General features: G+C 38.1%; 1 protein-coding gene across 8 annotated transcripts in view; it reads left to right on the forward strand.

Annotated features, from left to right (window-relative positions):
* The first annotated feature begins 2,689 nt into the window (after positions 1-2,689).
* Uevld (UEV and lactate/malate dehyrogenase domains) overlaps positions 2,690-16,122 on the forward strand; it is a 42,909-nt gene continuing 29,476 nt past the window's right edge. For 2 of the 8 annotated variants that reach the window (XM_027942420.2, XM_027942423.2), the window contains exons 1-3: positions 2,690-2,813; positions 10,197-10,281; positions 13,090-13,155. In XM_027942420.2, the coding sequence (XP_027798221.1) occupies positions 2,772-2,813; positions 10,197-10,281; positions 13,090-13,155 (193 nt within the window). In that variant the 5' untranslated portion in view covers positions 2,690-2,771. Of the gene's footprint in view, positions 2,814-6,765; positions 6,879-9,046; positions 9,130-10,196; positions 10,282-13,089; positions 13,156-16,122 lie in introns of all 8 variants that reach the window. The other 6 variants (XM_071616342.1, XM_071616341.1, XM_071616343.1 and 3 more) reach the window with 6 other exon arrangements.

Raw genomic sequence — 16,122 nt, forward strand, 5'->3', positions numbered from 1 at the left:
ACTTGTTCAGGTCTTGCTGCTAACCTTTTCCTTGATTAATAGATTTCTGACAGGATTCGTTAAACTGTGGAGCCCCTGGAAGTCCTACTATTTCTAAGGTGTATCTGATCTGGCTGAGTGCACTTTTATACAATCAGAAGGGCTGGGGATGTAGCTCAGTGGTCAAGTGCTTGCCTAGCATGTGCAAGGCACTGAGGTCTGATCCCCAGCACAACACATACAGAAAACAAAAACAGAAACAAAAACTTAATTAAGTCAAATCATTGTGTTCAAAACCTTCCAGTGGCTTTTCTTTCTGTCAAAATGAAAGCCCGAGAAAGAAAAAAAAAAACCCTAACATCAGGGAGCTGGTCTGACAATAGGTAGACCTCAGTATTGCTAGAAGCTGGCCTGGCATTCATAGAGAGGTCAGGTTGTTCTTTCGTCTTCTTTTTTTGGTACTGGGGATTTAACCCAGAGGCACTTAAAAAATAAGTCACATTTCCAACCGTTTTTTAATTTTTAATTTTGAAACACGGTCCTACTAAGTTGCTTAGGGCCTTGCTACTTTGCTGAACTTGGCTTTGAACTTGTGATCCTCCTGCCTCAGCCTCCCGCGCCACTGGGATTACAAGCATGTACCACTGCACCCAGCTGCCAGGTTATTCTTCTGTTGCACATAAACCATTTCACAGAACACCAACCCAAACATAGTCACTCAGATCATGAGAAAGTGAGACACAACAGGGCCACTTAATTTTGTCTGAACAAAGACAAGAACAAGGTCACTGTGTAATCTATGAAATACCAAACATTCTCCTCTCTCTAATAAAATTGACTGATGTTTCTTTACCAATTGTGGCTTTATCCTCACCCTATTTTGTTCATCTTACAGATAATATTTATTGAGATATTCCAGTCACAGAAATGTCCCTGCTTTATGACAGGATACAATCCAGAGTGAAGATTTGTTTCCTTAAAACCTTCCCCAAGTTACCCAGATCCTGTAATAGTTTCTTTCTAACACTCTTACTGAGCTGTCCCAATGGTTCCCCACAATACTTTTCCCCTCATTTCAAGGAGTAATAAATCCATTTTGTTTAAACACAGGTGTGTTCCTGATGGTCTCTGGCTGGAGGGAAAAACCACAGTCCTGAAAATTGTCTACAAAGCCCCACAGTGGCTCTTTGATATGACCTCAGAATCGCCTGGAAATCTGTTTAAACAGATAGCTGGGGATCCCCAGAGTTTCTGATTAAATAAATCAGGAGTGGGAGTGGGGTCTTAGAAATGACTTCACCATTAATTTCTAAGAATATACACTGAAATATACAATGCATGCATATTTCAAAACAAAATGTTGTATACAATAAATATATATAATGTTTGTGTCTATTGATAAAATTGATTTTTTAAAAAAAGAACTGCATTTCTAACACATTCCAGGTGATACAGAGATTGTTACCTGAGACCACACTGAGACCACATAAGAATCGCTTATGTAAACCATCTCTCCTTCCTGCTTTTTTTCTCTGACTTCCATCTCTGCTTGCTCACTTCTTACTTCATTTTATTCCAGCCATTTGGGCCTCCTTGTTGTTTTGAGCCTCCCCAAACACATTCCTGTCATGGGACTTTGCTTTGGTTGCCCTCTAATTGAACACTCATCTCCTCACCTCTCAATGAGATATACCCTGGTTTTCTTTATCCTATCATTTAAAATTTTTATTCTTCACCACACTTAATCAGTCCCAACATGACTTACCCCCCCCCCGCCCCCACCCCCCACCCCCCGTTGCTGGGGAAAAAACCTTTGTGTCAATGCACCTGTGTCAATTTCATTGGTATACTCACAGAACTGAAAAGTTGGCACTAAATGGGTTAAGAAATGCTCCTTCCAGCTTTTCAATGTCTTCTCCTTATTGAGTCACAACATCCCTACTTTTGGCTCTTCCTATAAATACAATCACCCTCCTGACTAACAAACCTCTTGATAACTACAATAGCCAGCTACTACAATTTTTTAGCCCCAGCGCCTCAAGTCAGGGGTTCAGGGCAGATAAGTCGCCTCACAAGTCAAGGAGACTGAATAACACCAGAAAATTATAGTATTCTCCATCTTCCTCTTCCAGACGACTGTATCCACTCATCTCCTCCCTCTCTAGTTTTCAAACTTTTGCCCTCCCTCCAACAGGGTTTTTTCTCTCTCAACCACTAACAGTTTTGGCAAAAGTCCTAAAAAAAAAAAAAGGAACTACTTCAAACTCTTTCCCTCATGCTGCATCACCTTCACTCTTATCTGTTACCTGACAAGACTCCTCCTGTTTTCCCTTTCTACTCTTTGAAATTTAGCTTTTAAATTTCCACTACCTCTTCCTCCCCATATCCTACTACAATTTTTGGTCTTGATTTTTTTCTGGTACTCGGTTGAATTAAACACATTTCTACAAAATCGCGTGTTGCTTCTACGTCTTTTGCTACCTCTACACAAGTCCTTCCTACTCCTCTTTTCAGAACTGTCTGCGTTTCCTTCCAGCAAGCTGCGGGAGGTTCGCTTTCAGCCCACGCGGTTCTAGCCGCCCTTTCCTTACCTGACTGCTCCGCGCTTCAGCCTCTGGGCGGAGTCCCAGCTGAGCCTGCGGCGTTGAATGCGGCTGGAATTTCGTCTGGGAAGGGGCGGGCCCTTAGACTACTAGGAAGGGTTGGACCTCCGCGGCTTCCGTCGTGGAGAGGTTGCGGAAGAAGGTACTGGGGCTGGGGTCCTGGAACCGTGCTCCGGGATTTGGCTAGAGATGGAGTTCGACTGCGAGAATGTGAGACGGCTGCTAGGCAAGGTGTGGGCAGCCTGCTGGGCTGAGTCTGGGACTCGGGGATCGGGAGGGAGGGTGTCACCACCCCTGACCGGGCTGCCGCGCCTCGCGTTACTCGGTTTGGAGCTGAGACCCACTGGTCTGAAGCCGGCTGTGAGCAGCGACCCCTGGGAGGCCACGGGATCTGAGGCCACCTTGCCCCACCAAGGCCTGGGCTTTCGCTCTACTCACTGCTCCCCAGTTTCTACCCGCAAGAGTGCTTCTCAGCTACGGTCTTTGCTGGCCTCAAACAGCCCCAGCACACACTGTCCCTGTGATCACGCCTTTTTGCTGAAATGGCCTGCTCTTTTTCCTCATCCTTTTTAAGACTCAGGCACTGCTGGAAGTCTGACTCACTTCTTCCTCTCATCTGCTTTCAAAAACATGTTACCACTTTGTGGAGTAATTATTTACAATTTTTTCTACTGTTGTGAGCTCTTTTGAAGGCAGGCACTGCGCTTTTTTGTATGCCCTTCACCTAGCGCTATGCCTGACAGCAGCATAGATGCTGAATAGCTGAATGATAGACCTGAGTAGATACAAGTATGAAGACAGAGCCCAGGAAAGATCCTTTTAATGTTGAAAGGTTGAGGATGGGAGGAGTGATCCAGAAATCTGGTGCCTGACTAGTGTGAGTTTCCAGTGAGAAGATTAAAGGCACCACTGACCTCTTAGACCCCACCAGTTAGCAGTCTGAGAAAATTCTCATTTTCAGGAGTGTCCTCCTTAAGTGATTCTTAATATTTCCCTGTGCAGAAGTCATACACATAAGCTATTTTGTTGAACCTGCCTGACTTCTCTTTTGCGGGGGCATTTTGCACACCTCTGGGAGGTTTTGAAGCCCCAAGACTAAAATTATTTATGTAATTAATTTGAATGAGTTTATTTATTGTGAAAGATGTAAATCTTTTAGGAAGAGAAGTATCATCATTCTTAAAATTACTACCCTTTCTGTCCCCTCTTTGGAGAATGTTAAATTAAAAGAACCAGTCTACCAAGTTATTCTGTTGTTTGGTTGGTTCCCTTCCTGGAGGATTGAACCCAAGGTGCTTTAAGCCGAGCTACTTCCCTAGCCCCTTTTTGTTTATTTATTCTTTGGGGGTACTGGGAATTGAACCCAGGGGATTTTGACCATTAGGCCACATCCCCAGTCCTTTTTACTTTTTATTTTTGAGACAGGGTCTTTCTAGGTTGTTTTAGGACCTTGCCAAGTCGCTGAGGTTGGCCTCAAAACTTACCATCAGGATCCTGCTTCAGCCTCTCAGGTTGCAGGAATTACAGGCGAGCCACCACAGCTGGCTTCTTTTTACTTTTTATTTTAAGACAGAGTCTGGCTAAGTTGCCCTGGTTAACCTCTAACTTGGGATCCTCCTGCCTAGGCCTCCGCAGTAGCTGGAATTATAAGGGTGCAACACCATGCCTGGTACTACCAAGTGTTAATGTGGGGAGGATGATCAATGTCCTCTATGGGAAGAATTGTTTAAAAAAAAGCTTTGGTTGAACTGGAACAAAGGAAAATGGAGACAAAGATTTTCTTAAGGGTGGAAGTAAAATAGAGGAATTTTTTATTATTATTATTATTATTATTATTAGACTCAGTTCCTCAAGAAGGCCTTTCTGTAATTTGGATATGCTTTATGTTGACTGATAATTTCCTGCCTCTACTTACTATTTGCATTCATATTTTTTTAATATCTCATTTTTACATGTTAATTATGAGATCCTCATGCATACTATTGAAGAAGCTGATAGGCAGTTAAGTTATATCTTTTTTTTTTCCTTGATACTGGGGATTGAACTCAGGGGCACTCAACCACTGAGCCACATCCCCAGCCCAATTGTGTATTTTCTTTAGAGACAGGGTCTCACTGAGTTGCTTAGCTCTTCGCTTTTGCTTAGGCTAGCTTCAAACTTGCAATCCTGCCTCAGCCTCCTGAGCCACTGGTATTCAGGCACGTGCCACCATGCCTGGCCAAGTATATCTTTTTTAAATTAAAAAAAATTCTTTTTAGTTATATACAATACCAGAGGACACCCTGACATAATCACAAAAGCATGTAATACAACCCACTCCAATTCAGTCCCCAGCACTGCCTTCCCCTGTCTTCCCTCCACTCCAGAAATCTCTCTTTAAACTATTTACGGTTTACTTTTTTTTTTTTAAATTAGTGTCCTGTGGATATACCCAATGCTGGGACCCACTGTGCCACATCCATGCATGCACATATAAAAGTTCAGTCAGATTCATTCCACTGTTCTTCCCTTTTCCTTTTCACATTCCACTGTTCTTCCCTTTTCTTCTTTTAATCCCCTTCATCTATTCTAATGATATTTCCTCATTTTGATGAAATTCCTTCTCCCTTTTTCTTTTTTCTCTTTTCCTTTTCTTTTTTAATCTCTCTCTGATACCTTATTTTGAATTCCCTTCTGCATATCAGAGAAAACATTCAACCTTGGACTTTTTTTTTTTTTTTTTTTTTGAGAGAGAATTTTAATATTTATTTTTTAGTTTTCGGCGGACACAACATCTTTGTTTGTATGTGGTGCTGAGGATCGAACCCGGGCCGCACGCATGCCAGGCGAGCACGCTACCGCTTGAGCCACACACCCAGCCCTTTGGACTTTTTTTAATTGCTATAAACATTGATGTGGCTGCAACACTGCAGTATGCTGATTTAAATCTTTGGGATATATACTAAGGAGTGGGATAGCTGGTTCATATTGCTGGTTTCATTACTAGTTTTCTAAAGAATCTCCATAATGCTTCCAGAGTGGTTGCACTAATTTGCTCTCCCATCAACAGTGTATGAGTATACCTTTTTCCCCACATCCTCACCAACATTGTTATTTGTATTCTTTTTTTCACTTTTTTATTTGTTCTTTTTAGATATACATGACAGTAGAGTGCATTTTGACATACATGCATGGAATATAACTTATTCTAATTAGGATCTCATTCTTGTGATTGTACATGATATGAAGTTTCACTGGTCACGTATATTCATACATGAACATAGGAAAGTTATGTCTGATTCATTATACTGTCTTTCCTACTCTCCTCCTTACTTCCTTCCATTCATTCCCCTTTGTCTAATCCAATGAACTTCTGTTCTCTACCCTCACCATATTGTGTGTTAGCATCCACATATCTGAGAGGACATTTGTCTTGGTTTTTAGGGATTGGCTTATTTTACTTAGCATGATAGTCTCTTAGATCCATCCATTTACTGGCAAATGCCATAGTTCCATTCTTCTTTATGACTGAGTAATATTCCATTGTGTATATGTTCCACATTTTCTTTATCCATTCATTTGCTGAAAGGCACTTAGGTTTGTTCCATAGCTTGGCTCTTGTGAATTGATGTGGCTGCATCATTGTAGTATGCTGATTTTAAGTCCTTTGGGTATATACTGAGGAGTGGGCTAACTGGGGCAAATAGTGGTTCCATTCCAGGTTTTTAGAGGAATCTCCATACTGCTTTCCCGTGCACCAGTTTGCAGTCCCACCAGCAATGTATGAGTGCACCTTTTTCCTTACATCCTCGCCAACATTTATTATTCTTGATAACTGCAATTCTGACTTGAGTGAGATAGTTTTGAGTTAAATTTCCTAATTGCTAGAGATGTTGAACATTTTTTCATATTTTGTTGACCATTTGTATTTCTCCTTTTGAGAAGTATTTGTTTAGTTATTTATTTATTTTTGTGTGTTACCTTTTTAGTTTGTTGTATATTTTGAATGTTAATGTCCTATCTGAGGAGTAGGTGGCTGTTGTATATTTTGAATGTTAATGTCCTATCTGAGGAGTAGGCAGCAAAAATCTTCTACCATTCTCTAGGCTCTCTTTTCATGCTTTTGTTACCTTTGCTGTTCAGAAGCTTTTCAATATGACACAATCCCACTTATTGATTTTTAATTTTATTTCTTGCACTTTAGGAGTCTTGTTAAGGAAGTCAGTTCCTGTGCCAACATACTGGAGTGTTGGGCCTACATCTTTAGCAGCTGCAGGGTTTCTGGTCTAATTTTGGGTTTCATCCCAGGGATGCAAGGTTGGTTCAACATATGGTAATCAGTAAATGTAATTCACCACATAAACATATCAACCTCAAGAATCACATAATTACCTAAGTAGATGCAGAAAAAGCATTCGACAAAGTACAGAATCCATTCGTGTTTAAAACACTAGAGAAATGAGGCATAGAAAGAACTTACTTCAACATTGTAAAGACTATAAATGATAAACCTAAGGCCAACCTCATACTGAATGGAGAAAAACTGAAAGTATTTCCTCTAAAAATAGGAACAAGAAAAGAATACCCACTTTCGCCACTGCTATTCAAGATAGTCCTTGAAACTCAGGCAGAGAAGGAAATGAAAAGGATACAAATAGGAAAAAAAGAGTTCAAATTTTCTCTGTTTGCTGACAACATGATCCTATATTTAGAAGATCCAAAAAACTCCACCAAAAGAATTCTAGAGCTCATAAATGAATTCAGCAAAGTAACAGGATACAAGGTCAACACTCATAAATCAGTCGCATTTCTGTACTCCAATGAGGAATCTGCAGAAAAAGAAATTAGGAAAATAATCCCCCCTTCACAAAAACCTAAAAAAAAAAACCTCTTGGGAATCAATCTAACACAAGAGTGAAGGATCTCCACAGTGAAAACTATAGAATATAAAGAAAGAAACTAAAGAAGACCTTAAAAGATAGGAAGCCTTCCCATGTTGTTAGGTAAAATTAATATTGTTAAAATGGCTACCAAAAGTACTACACTGATTCAACACAGTCCCCATCAAAATTCCAATGACATTCTTCACAGAACAAGAAAAGGAAGTTCTGAAATTCATTTGGAAAAATGAAAGAACCCAGTATAGCCAGAGCAATCCTTAGCAAAAAGAGTGAAGCAGGAGGCGTCACAATACTGGACCTCAAATTATACTTCAGAGCTATAGTAACAAAAATAGCATGATATTGGCACCATAACAGGCATGAAGATCAATAGAATAGAAGACATAAAGATACACCCACATATATACAGTTTTCTTGATACTAGACAAAAGCACCATAAACATACAGTGGAGAAAAGATAGTCTTTTTAACAACCAGTGCTGGGAAAACTGGAAATCAATATGTAGAAGAATGAAATTTAACTCCTATCTCTCACCCTGCACAAAAGTCAACCCAAAGTGCATCAAAGACCTAGACATTAGACCCAAAACCCTGTAACTGCTAGAAATCTTTTTTACTAATGAAAAATTTAAGGCTCAGAGAAGAAACAAGATCCATTAACAGTCATTCCCCACTTTCTCTCAATCTCCCCCAATCCTAAACATACACTAATCTATTTTCAGTTTCTATGGATTTGACTAATCTGAATATTTCATATACATAGGTCATATGATGTTTGATCTTTTGCACTGGATTTCCTTCGCTTAGCATAATGTTTTCAAGGTTCATCCATGTATCAGTACTTTGTTCCTTTAATGACTGAGTATTCCACTTTATGAATTTATCCACATTTTATTGGATAAATCCATCAGTTGATGGGCATTTGGATTGTTTTTGCTATTATGAATGAAGCTGGTATGATCAATTATATTCCATTATTTATGTGGATATGGTTACATTTTTCTTGGGTACATACCTAGGAGTGGAATTTCTGGATCATTTGATAACTCAATATTTAATATTTTGAAGAGCAGTTCTCACTGCTTTTCTAAAGTAGCAACACCATTTTATCACTAGCAGAGGTGTATTTGTATGGAAGTTCTGATTTCTCCATATCTTCTCCAATGCTTGTTACTATCTCATTTGGATTATAGCCTATCTTGATAAGAGCATGAATCCTTCAGCTTTCTTGTTCTTTTTCAAGACTGATTTGACCATTCTGAGCCCCTTAAATTTCCATATGCATTTTAGAATCAGTTTGCAAATTTTTATTTTAAAAAGCTAGCTTACATTTTGATAGGGATTGTGTTGAATCTGTTGGAGAATATTGCCATTTTAATAATAATCTAATCCACAAACATGGGATGTCTTTCTATTTATATAGGTCTATTTTATTTCTTTCAACAAGGTTTTCTGTTTCAATTTTGTACCATGTTGAATTTATTTCTAAGTATTTTATTTACAGAATATTAATATATCCTCTCTTTTTTTATTTCACTTAATCCTTTCACAAGTCTCAGGAGTGGGTATTATTTCTCTTTGCAGAATAAGTTCAAAGAAATGAAATGATTTTGCCCACAAGGTAACCAAGATAGTATTTCTGGGAGGACTTCTTCATAAATGAGGAGGTAGTTCACTTAACATAACAGTAAATGCTTGCATGCTTTTGTTTTCCCTTTGTTTTTGTTTTGTTTTCTTTTATATTTGATATTAGAGATTGAACATTTGGGTGCTTTACCACTAAGCTAGATCTCCATTTCTTTTTATTTTGAGACAGGGCCCCTTTTAAGTCAGGCTGGCCATGAATTTGCGGCACTCCTGCCTTCGCCTCCTAAATTGCTGGGATTACAAACATGTGATATCATGCTGGCTTGTTTTCCCTTGAAACCCAGGATGCAGGTCAAGAAGTATGGGATGCGAAATCATGTCTCAAGTGAATGAAGTATTCAGAAAAGAGAAGTGGATCTTGCAGTACAGGAGAATGAACCCAGGAGCACTTTACCTCTGAGCTGTATCTCTAGCCCTTTTTATTTTGAAACAGGGTCTTTCTAAATCACCCAGGCTAGCCTGGGATTTCTAATCCTCCTCCCTCACACTCCTGAGTTGCTGGGATTATAGGCATGTGATATTCTGCCTGGCTGACAACTGGATCTTGAATAGTGGTGATAGGTAATTCTTTCTGCCCTATCTCTTTTAGACTTCAGAAGATATTTGGAAGTGGTTTGATTTAGTAGTTAAAGGCCCAAGTCCCGGCTTTGAGCTCTGGCTTCAATATTTTACTTGCTATCTGACTCAGCAAATTACTTTACTTCTCTAGATTTCCCTTTCTTCTATAAAATAGAGCAGTTGTGCTGGGTGCATTGTCCAGTGATTTGGAAGGCTGCTGCAAGAGAATCCCTAGACACCAGCCTTGGCAATTTACCAAGACCCTGTCTCAAAACAAAAAATAAAAAGGGCTGGGATGTAGCTTAGTGGTAAAGTGCCCCTGGGTTTAATCCACAGTACTGCAAAAGAAAAGGCAGGGAAAAAGAGCAGTTGTAAGCCCAACTACTTCTTAGGGTCATGACTGGATCAGCATTCATGTTTATAATGTTCTAGGGCCTAGCATGTAGTAAATGTTCAGTTAAGTGTTAGTTGTAATTGTTTTCTTACTCATAGATTAATTTTTATTACATGCTCATTTTTTTCTTCTCAGTACAAGTTCAGGGATCTAACTGTGGAAGAACTAAAGAATGTAAATATGTTTTTCCCACATTTCAAATATTCCATGGATACCTACGGTAAGAATAATATTCTCTAATTTTTGCTGCCTTCTTTGAACTATTAATTTCTTGATCCTAAAGAACAGTAAAAATCATAATTTTTAATTTCTTTTTCTGATTTTTAACCACTTGTGATTTGAGGTCTGAGGAAATTTAAGTTAATTCAATACAGTGTGTTTTGTATTAGTTTTTCGCCCCCCAAAATTGGGGATTGGATCCAGGAGCACTTTACCACTGAGCCACATCCCCAGCCCTTTGAGATAGGGTCTTGTTAAGCTGTCAAGGTTGGCCTCCAATTTGGGATCCTTCTGCCAAAACCAGCCTCTGGATTGCTGGGATTACAGAATTGCCCACAGGCCTAGCTTTGAGGTTTTTTGGGGGGTGAGGTGGAGGTATGGTTGGTACTGGGGATTGAACCCAGGGGTACTTTACCATTGAGCTACATCCCCAACCCTTTTTATTTTTCAGTTTGAGAAGAGATCTCCCTAAGTTGCTTAGAGTCTTGCTAAAATAAATTACTTAGGGCCTCGATAAGTTGCTGAGGCTGGCCATGAACTTTTGATTCTTCTACCTCAGCCTCCCAAGTCACTGGGATTACAGCTGTGCACTACTGCACCTGTGTGTTATATTTTTATTGCTACTATAACAAATTAAAACTTACTGGTTTTAAAAAAACACGAGTTTACTATATTACGGTTTGTAGGCTAGAAGTCCATTAAAATTTTCTGTAGCTTATAAGTTTAACTGAGTTCCAATAAATGAGTCATCAGGTCTTTTTCCTTCGTGAACAATGTGGGTGGGGGCTACTTTTTCTTTCCCTTTTTCAGTTTCTAGAGGTAACCCAAATTCCCTGACTCTTGGTCTCCTTTCTCCATCTTCAAAGCCAGCAATGTTGCAAAGCCAGCATTCTTCCGTAGGCAAATCTCCCTCTAACTGCAGCTGGTAGAGGTTCTCTGTTTTTAAGGACCAATGTGATTAGATTAGACCTACCCCAATAATGCAGGATAATTGAACCTTCTCAGAGTCCCTATTTTAATCACATTTAATAATTTGAAGAATGAATATTCACACATTTCCTCTAATGCATTTCTAGATTATTCTGTGTCCTTGAGTAATAATCCCTGTTCCATTCCTCTTTCCATTTTAGTTTTTCATGGATTGATGCCTTCACCCATTGTTACTTTCACTTATATAGTTCAGGGTTACATTTGTACTTACATACTGTCTTGTCCTTGAGTTTTCTGACAGCCTGTGTTATAGTCTAAATGTTTGTAAACCCCCCCATTCATATGTTAAGTTCTGATCACCAGGTGATAGCATTAGGAGGTGGGGCCTTTGGTAGGCTCTTTGCAAAAGTCCTCATAAATAGGATTAGTGCCCTTATTAAAAGCAGCCTGAGAAAGACTCTTGCCCTTCCACTATATATGGGCACAGTAAAAAGACTGCTGTCTGTGAATCAAGAAGCAGGCTTTCCCCAGAAACCAAATCTGCCAGCACCTTGATTTTGGATTTCCCAACCTCTAGAATTGTGAGAAATAAATTTTGTTCTTTAGAAGCTTCCCAGTTTATAGTAGTTTGGTATAGCAGCCAAAACAGACTAAGACAGCCTGGTTTTCTCTTTCCCTTTTCTTTTCTTTTTTTTTTAATTTTTTTTTATTAGTTGCTCAAAACATTACAATGATCTTGACATATCATACATTTGATTCAAGTGGAGTATGAATTCTTTTTTTTCCACGTGTACAGATTGCAGTATCACATTGGTTTTATAGCCACGTTTATACATACAGCCATATTAGTGTCTATTGTATTCTGCTACTCTTCCTATTCCCCTCTTTCCCTTTTCTTATAAGTCATCAAAATCTATCTAGAATTTTTTCTTCCTCTATGGAAATAGTACAGTTACTATTGAGATGTTAAAAGGATTGCTTTCCAGTGCAGTTTGATTGTTTGAAACCCTAGAGAGTGGTCTTGGTATTTAGTCCTGAGATTAGGACATTGATTCTTCACATGTGTCCCAGTTATTGATGGGAAAGTTGAAATTTCAGGGACGTAAATATTGAAAAAAGGTTGAGAATAATGGATTTAAAGAAACTAAGAGAGATAATTATTGATTTTTCTAAAAGGTTGCTTTGAAAAGTAAAGCTAACATTGATTATAAAAGTGATTATAACTGATTTGTTACATGTGACAATTATTTAATTTATTACTTTAAATAATAAAATTCAATGTTTGTTTTTGGCACTGGGGATTAAACCCAGGGACATTTTACCACTGAGCTACATCCCCAGTCCTTTTTTATTTTGAGACAGGCTTTCACTAAGTTGTTTAGGGGCTAAGTTGCTGAGGCTGCCTTGAAGTTGCAATCTTCCTCAGCCCCCTGAGTTGTGGGACTACAGGTATGCACCACTGTGCCCATCCATCCCTACATTTTATAATACTTTGATTCTTATTAAGGGTTTTCACATCTTACATGAGCCTTATGACAGCTTCATGATGCAGATATCTTTATTTTATAGATGATAAAACTGAAGATCAGAGAGATTAAAGTAGCTAAAAGTCACACAGGCCTCTAAGAGGGGAGGTGGGTCTAAAACTTGGGATTTTAGTATCAAAGTTCTGTGTTTTTTTTTTTGTTGTTGTTTTTTTTGTTTTTTTTCAGTTGCCCTCACTACTAAGTAAACAATATCTAGTAATTATCCCCTTGTTGTCATATATGTACTGATCCTGGTATTTAGAGATTGTGGATGTGTGTGGATGTGCATTTATATACTTTAATATAATTCTTTCTACTTCTGATTTTACATTTTGGCACTTTTTTTCTTCCAGTTTTTAAAGATAGTTCCCAGAAAGACCTGCTGAATTTTACTGGTACTATTCCTGTGATGTATCAGGGTAAGTATGGGAAGAAAGAAAATGTGGGAGTTTTCTAAAAGAGCAGTTCATTTAAACTTACACAAACTTACATTTGTTCATGCCATAACATTCTCAAAGTATTTCCACATAAGAGATCTATTTAGAACCTTACTGGATCTGACAGGATTCTGTCCTAGTCAAGGAAGACCTAGATTAAACTTTTTTTTTTAATATTTATTTTTTAGTTTTAGGTAGATACAATATCTTTATTTTATTTTTATGTGGTGCTGAGGATCAAACCCAGTGCCTCACATGTGTTAGGTGAGCACTCTACCACTTGAGTCACAACCCCAGCGCCATAAATTAAACTTTAATTCAACAATTACTTATTGTCAACTATGTGCCCATGACTCTAGTAGGTTCTGGGTTATAGAACAGAGCAAGACAGCTAGGGGTGATGGTACATACCTGTAATGCCAGCAACTGGGGAAACTGAGGCAGGAGGATTGCAGGTTTGAGGCTAGCCTCAGCAATTTAGCAAGACCCTGTCTCAAAAAAAAAAAAAAAAAATCTTAAAAGAGGCTAGGGACATGAAAATCCTGTGGTACAGAGTTCCTGAGTTCAATATCTCAGTATGAAAAAAAAAAAAAAAGAAGAAGAAGAAGAAAAAAAAAAACAATGAAAAGAGAATTTAGACAGACATGGATCTGCCCTTGGGATGAGTGATTTCTGTTTTCCATAAGAAAATGTAGGAATCTCACCTTCTTCTCCTTATAACTCTGTGTTGTTTTTTGTTTGTTTGTTTAGTTTTTTCTTCTCTTCCTCTTCCTTTTATATGATGTAGCATTATTCCCATTCCATAGGTGAAACTGAATCTTAGTCTGCTCAAGTGATTTACCTAAAACCACCTGGTACTGTTATACAGACTCCAATGTTTTTGAAACACAGGGGTAAACATTTTAGGATGACCTGACAGGCTAAAATAGTTAAGTATTTGCCCAAAAAGAAAAGGAAAAAAAAAAAATCACTAACTTCTATAGTTAACTGTTGTTTGTCTAGACCTACTCTGTTCAAAATGGCTAGCCTTTTAGTATCATTGGAGATTGCTTATATATGTGCTTTGAATAACAGCAATGAAGCTTTAGTTCCAAAATATTTCTCTGAAGTGGCACCCAAAATTCCATCATTAAAAAATTAATAATTTTGAAATGCAAATCATCACAATAAGAAAAATATCCCAAAGTACTAATGTACAGTGCTGTGGTTATTAGAAATTCAGTAAATACTTGTGGAATGATTGAGTTAGTTTACTTGATTACTGACTAAAGGGTTTAGGAATAAATGAGCTTAGTAGCATTTGAAAGAGGAGGTGCACTGAACAGAGAAGGAAATGGAAACCAAATAAGATCAGAACAGTGGAGTTTACTGTCTCTGGAAAGGGTTCAGCGTTGTAAGATGGGAATATATTTCCCAAAAGACAATTTTGGGAGACTTCTTTCAAGGTTGGTACTTGTAGCTCCTAGACGATCATAATTCCTTAATTACCCTCTTCCTCTATGATGACCAAGAGGTACATTCATATTTTGTTCTTCCTCTGTATATGTTTCACCATTGACATTTCCTTTGGCACTGGGTAGGCATTCAGGAAATGGATAGGAATTCAGTTTGTTTTAATGCATAGCTGGTAATAAGTAAAAGTAGCCATTCTTGTCCTGAGCAGCATGTTCAAGTACAGTGAAAGATATGTGCAATAGAACTATGAAAACAGGAATAAATTTTTTAAAAATAATAAAATCAATAAAAAAAGAATACAGGAATAAATATTGAGATATAATAATGTTCTACGCTGGCTAAGGTAATTTATTAGATTTCTAGTCTAAGTTTAGTTTTCACTTACACTGAGTTTGGCTTTGAGCTTCCTGGCAACTAAGGCAGTAAGGGTTATTTGGCTCTTGGTAGACATGTTCTATGTTGGAAGAGCATATGTTCAAGTGGCGGAGTCAGGGGATGAAGGAAGAGAGATTGAACCCAGGGGCACTCAACCACTGAGCCACATCCCCAGTTTTTTTGTATTTTATTTAGAGACGAGAGTCCACTGAGTTGCTTAGGGCCTTGCTAAATTGCTGACGCTGGCTTTGATCCTCCTGTCCTTAGCCTCCCAAGTTGCTGGGATTACAGGCATGAACCACTGTACCCAGCTTCCCCCTTGTATTAAATAGTTTATTTTCTTTAATACAAGTGCTGGGAGTTGAACCCAGAGCCTCATTGATGCTAAGCAAGCTCTGTACTATTGAGCTATGCTCCATGACCAATTAAGTAGACTTTTTAAAAAGAAAATCTCATTGTAGTTATCATTTACAGACCTTTCTCCTTCTGTAAAGAATACTGCAAAAGGGGTGTTTTTTATTTGTTTGGTTTTGGGGTTTTTGTTTTTTTAGTTTTCCAACAAATGCATAGGCCATTTGCATCCAAATCTTTGGAGTATGTATGTGTGGACATGGATATTATTTAAACGCACACACTTTGGAGCCTGATCCCATGTCTAAATAAATCTCAATCTCTGGAGATAAGTCCCAAGAATATGCATATTTTCCAAGTTCTTCAGATAATTCTTATGTTCACTAAAATTTAAGAATACTGGGTAAGGTGACTCTTAAGATTATTTTCAGCTCTATGTTCTATATGTCTAACTCAGCGTATGGGATATTATATCTGCAATTTTTTAGCTCATTGAGGGCAAATATCAAACTCCAGTTAGTCATTCATTAATTTTTTTCATTTGTTCATTCTGATTCATAAGAAACATTTATTAAGCAGGTAGTATGTTATGTACTGTATTTGGTGCTGGGGATATAGAAATGAATGAAACATGAATTCTTTCTAGAAGTTTACAATGTAATAAATACAGCCTGGTAAGTGAATAATCTCAGTATAGAATAAATACAAAGAGAGATATCCAATACCTTTCAAGGAAGGTACAATATTTGTTTTGGTTGGACAAAGAAA

The sequence above is a fragment of the Marmota flaviventris genome, chromosome 9, assembly GCF_047511675.1.
Source record: "Marmota flaviventris isolate mMarFla1 chromosome 9, mMarFla1.hap1, whole genome shotgun sequence".
Lineage (NCBI taxonomy): Eukaryota > Metazoa > Chordata > Mammalia > Rodentia > Sciuridae > Marmota > Marmota flaviventris.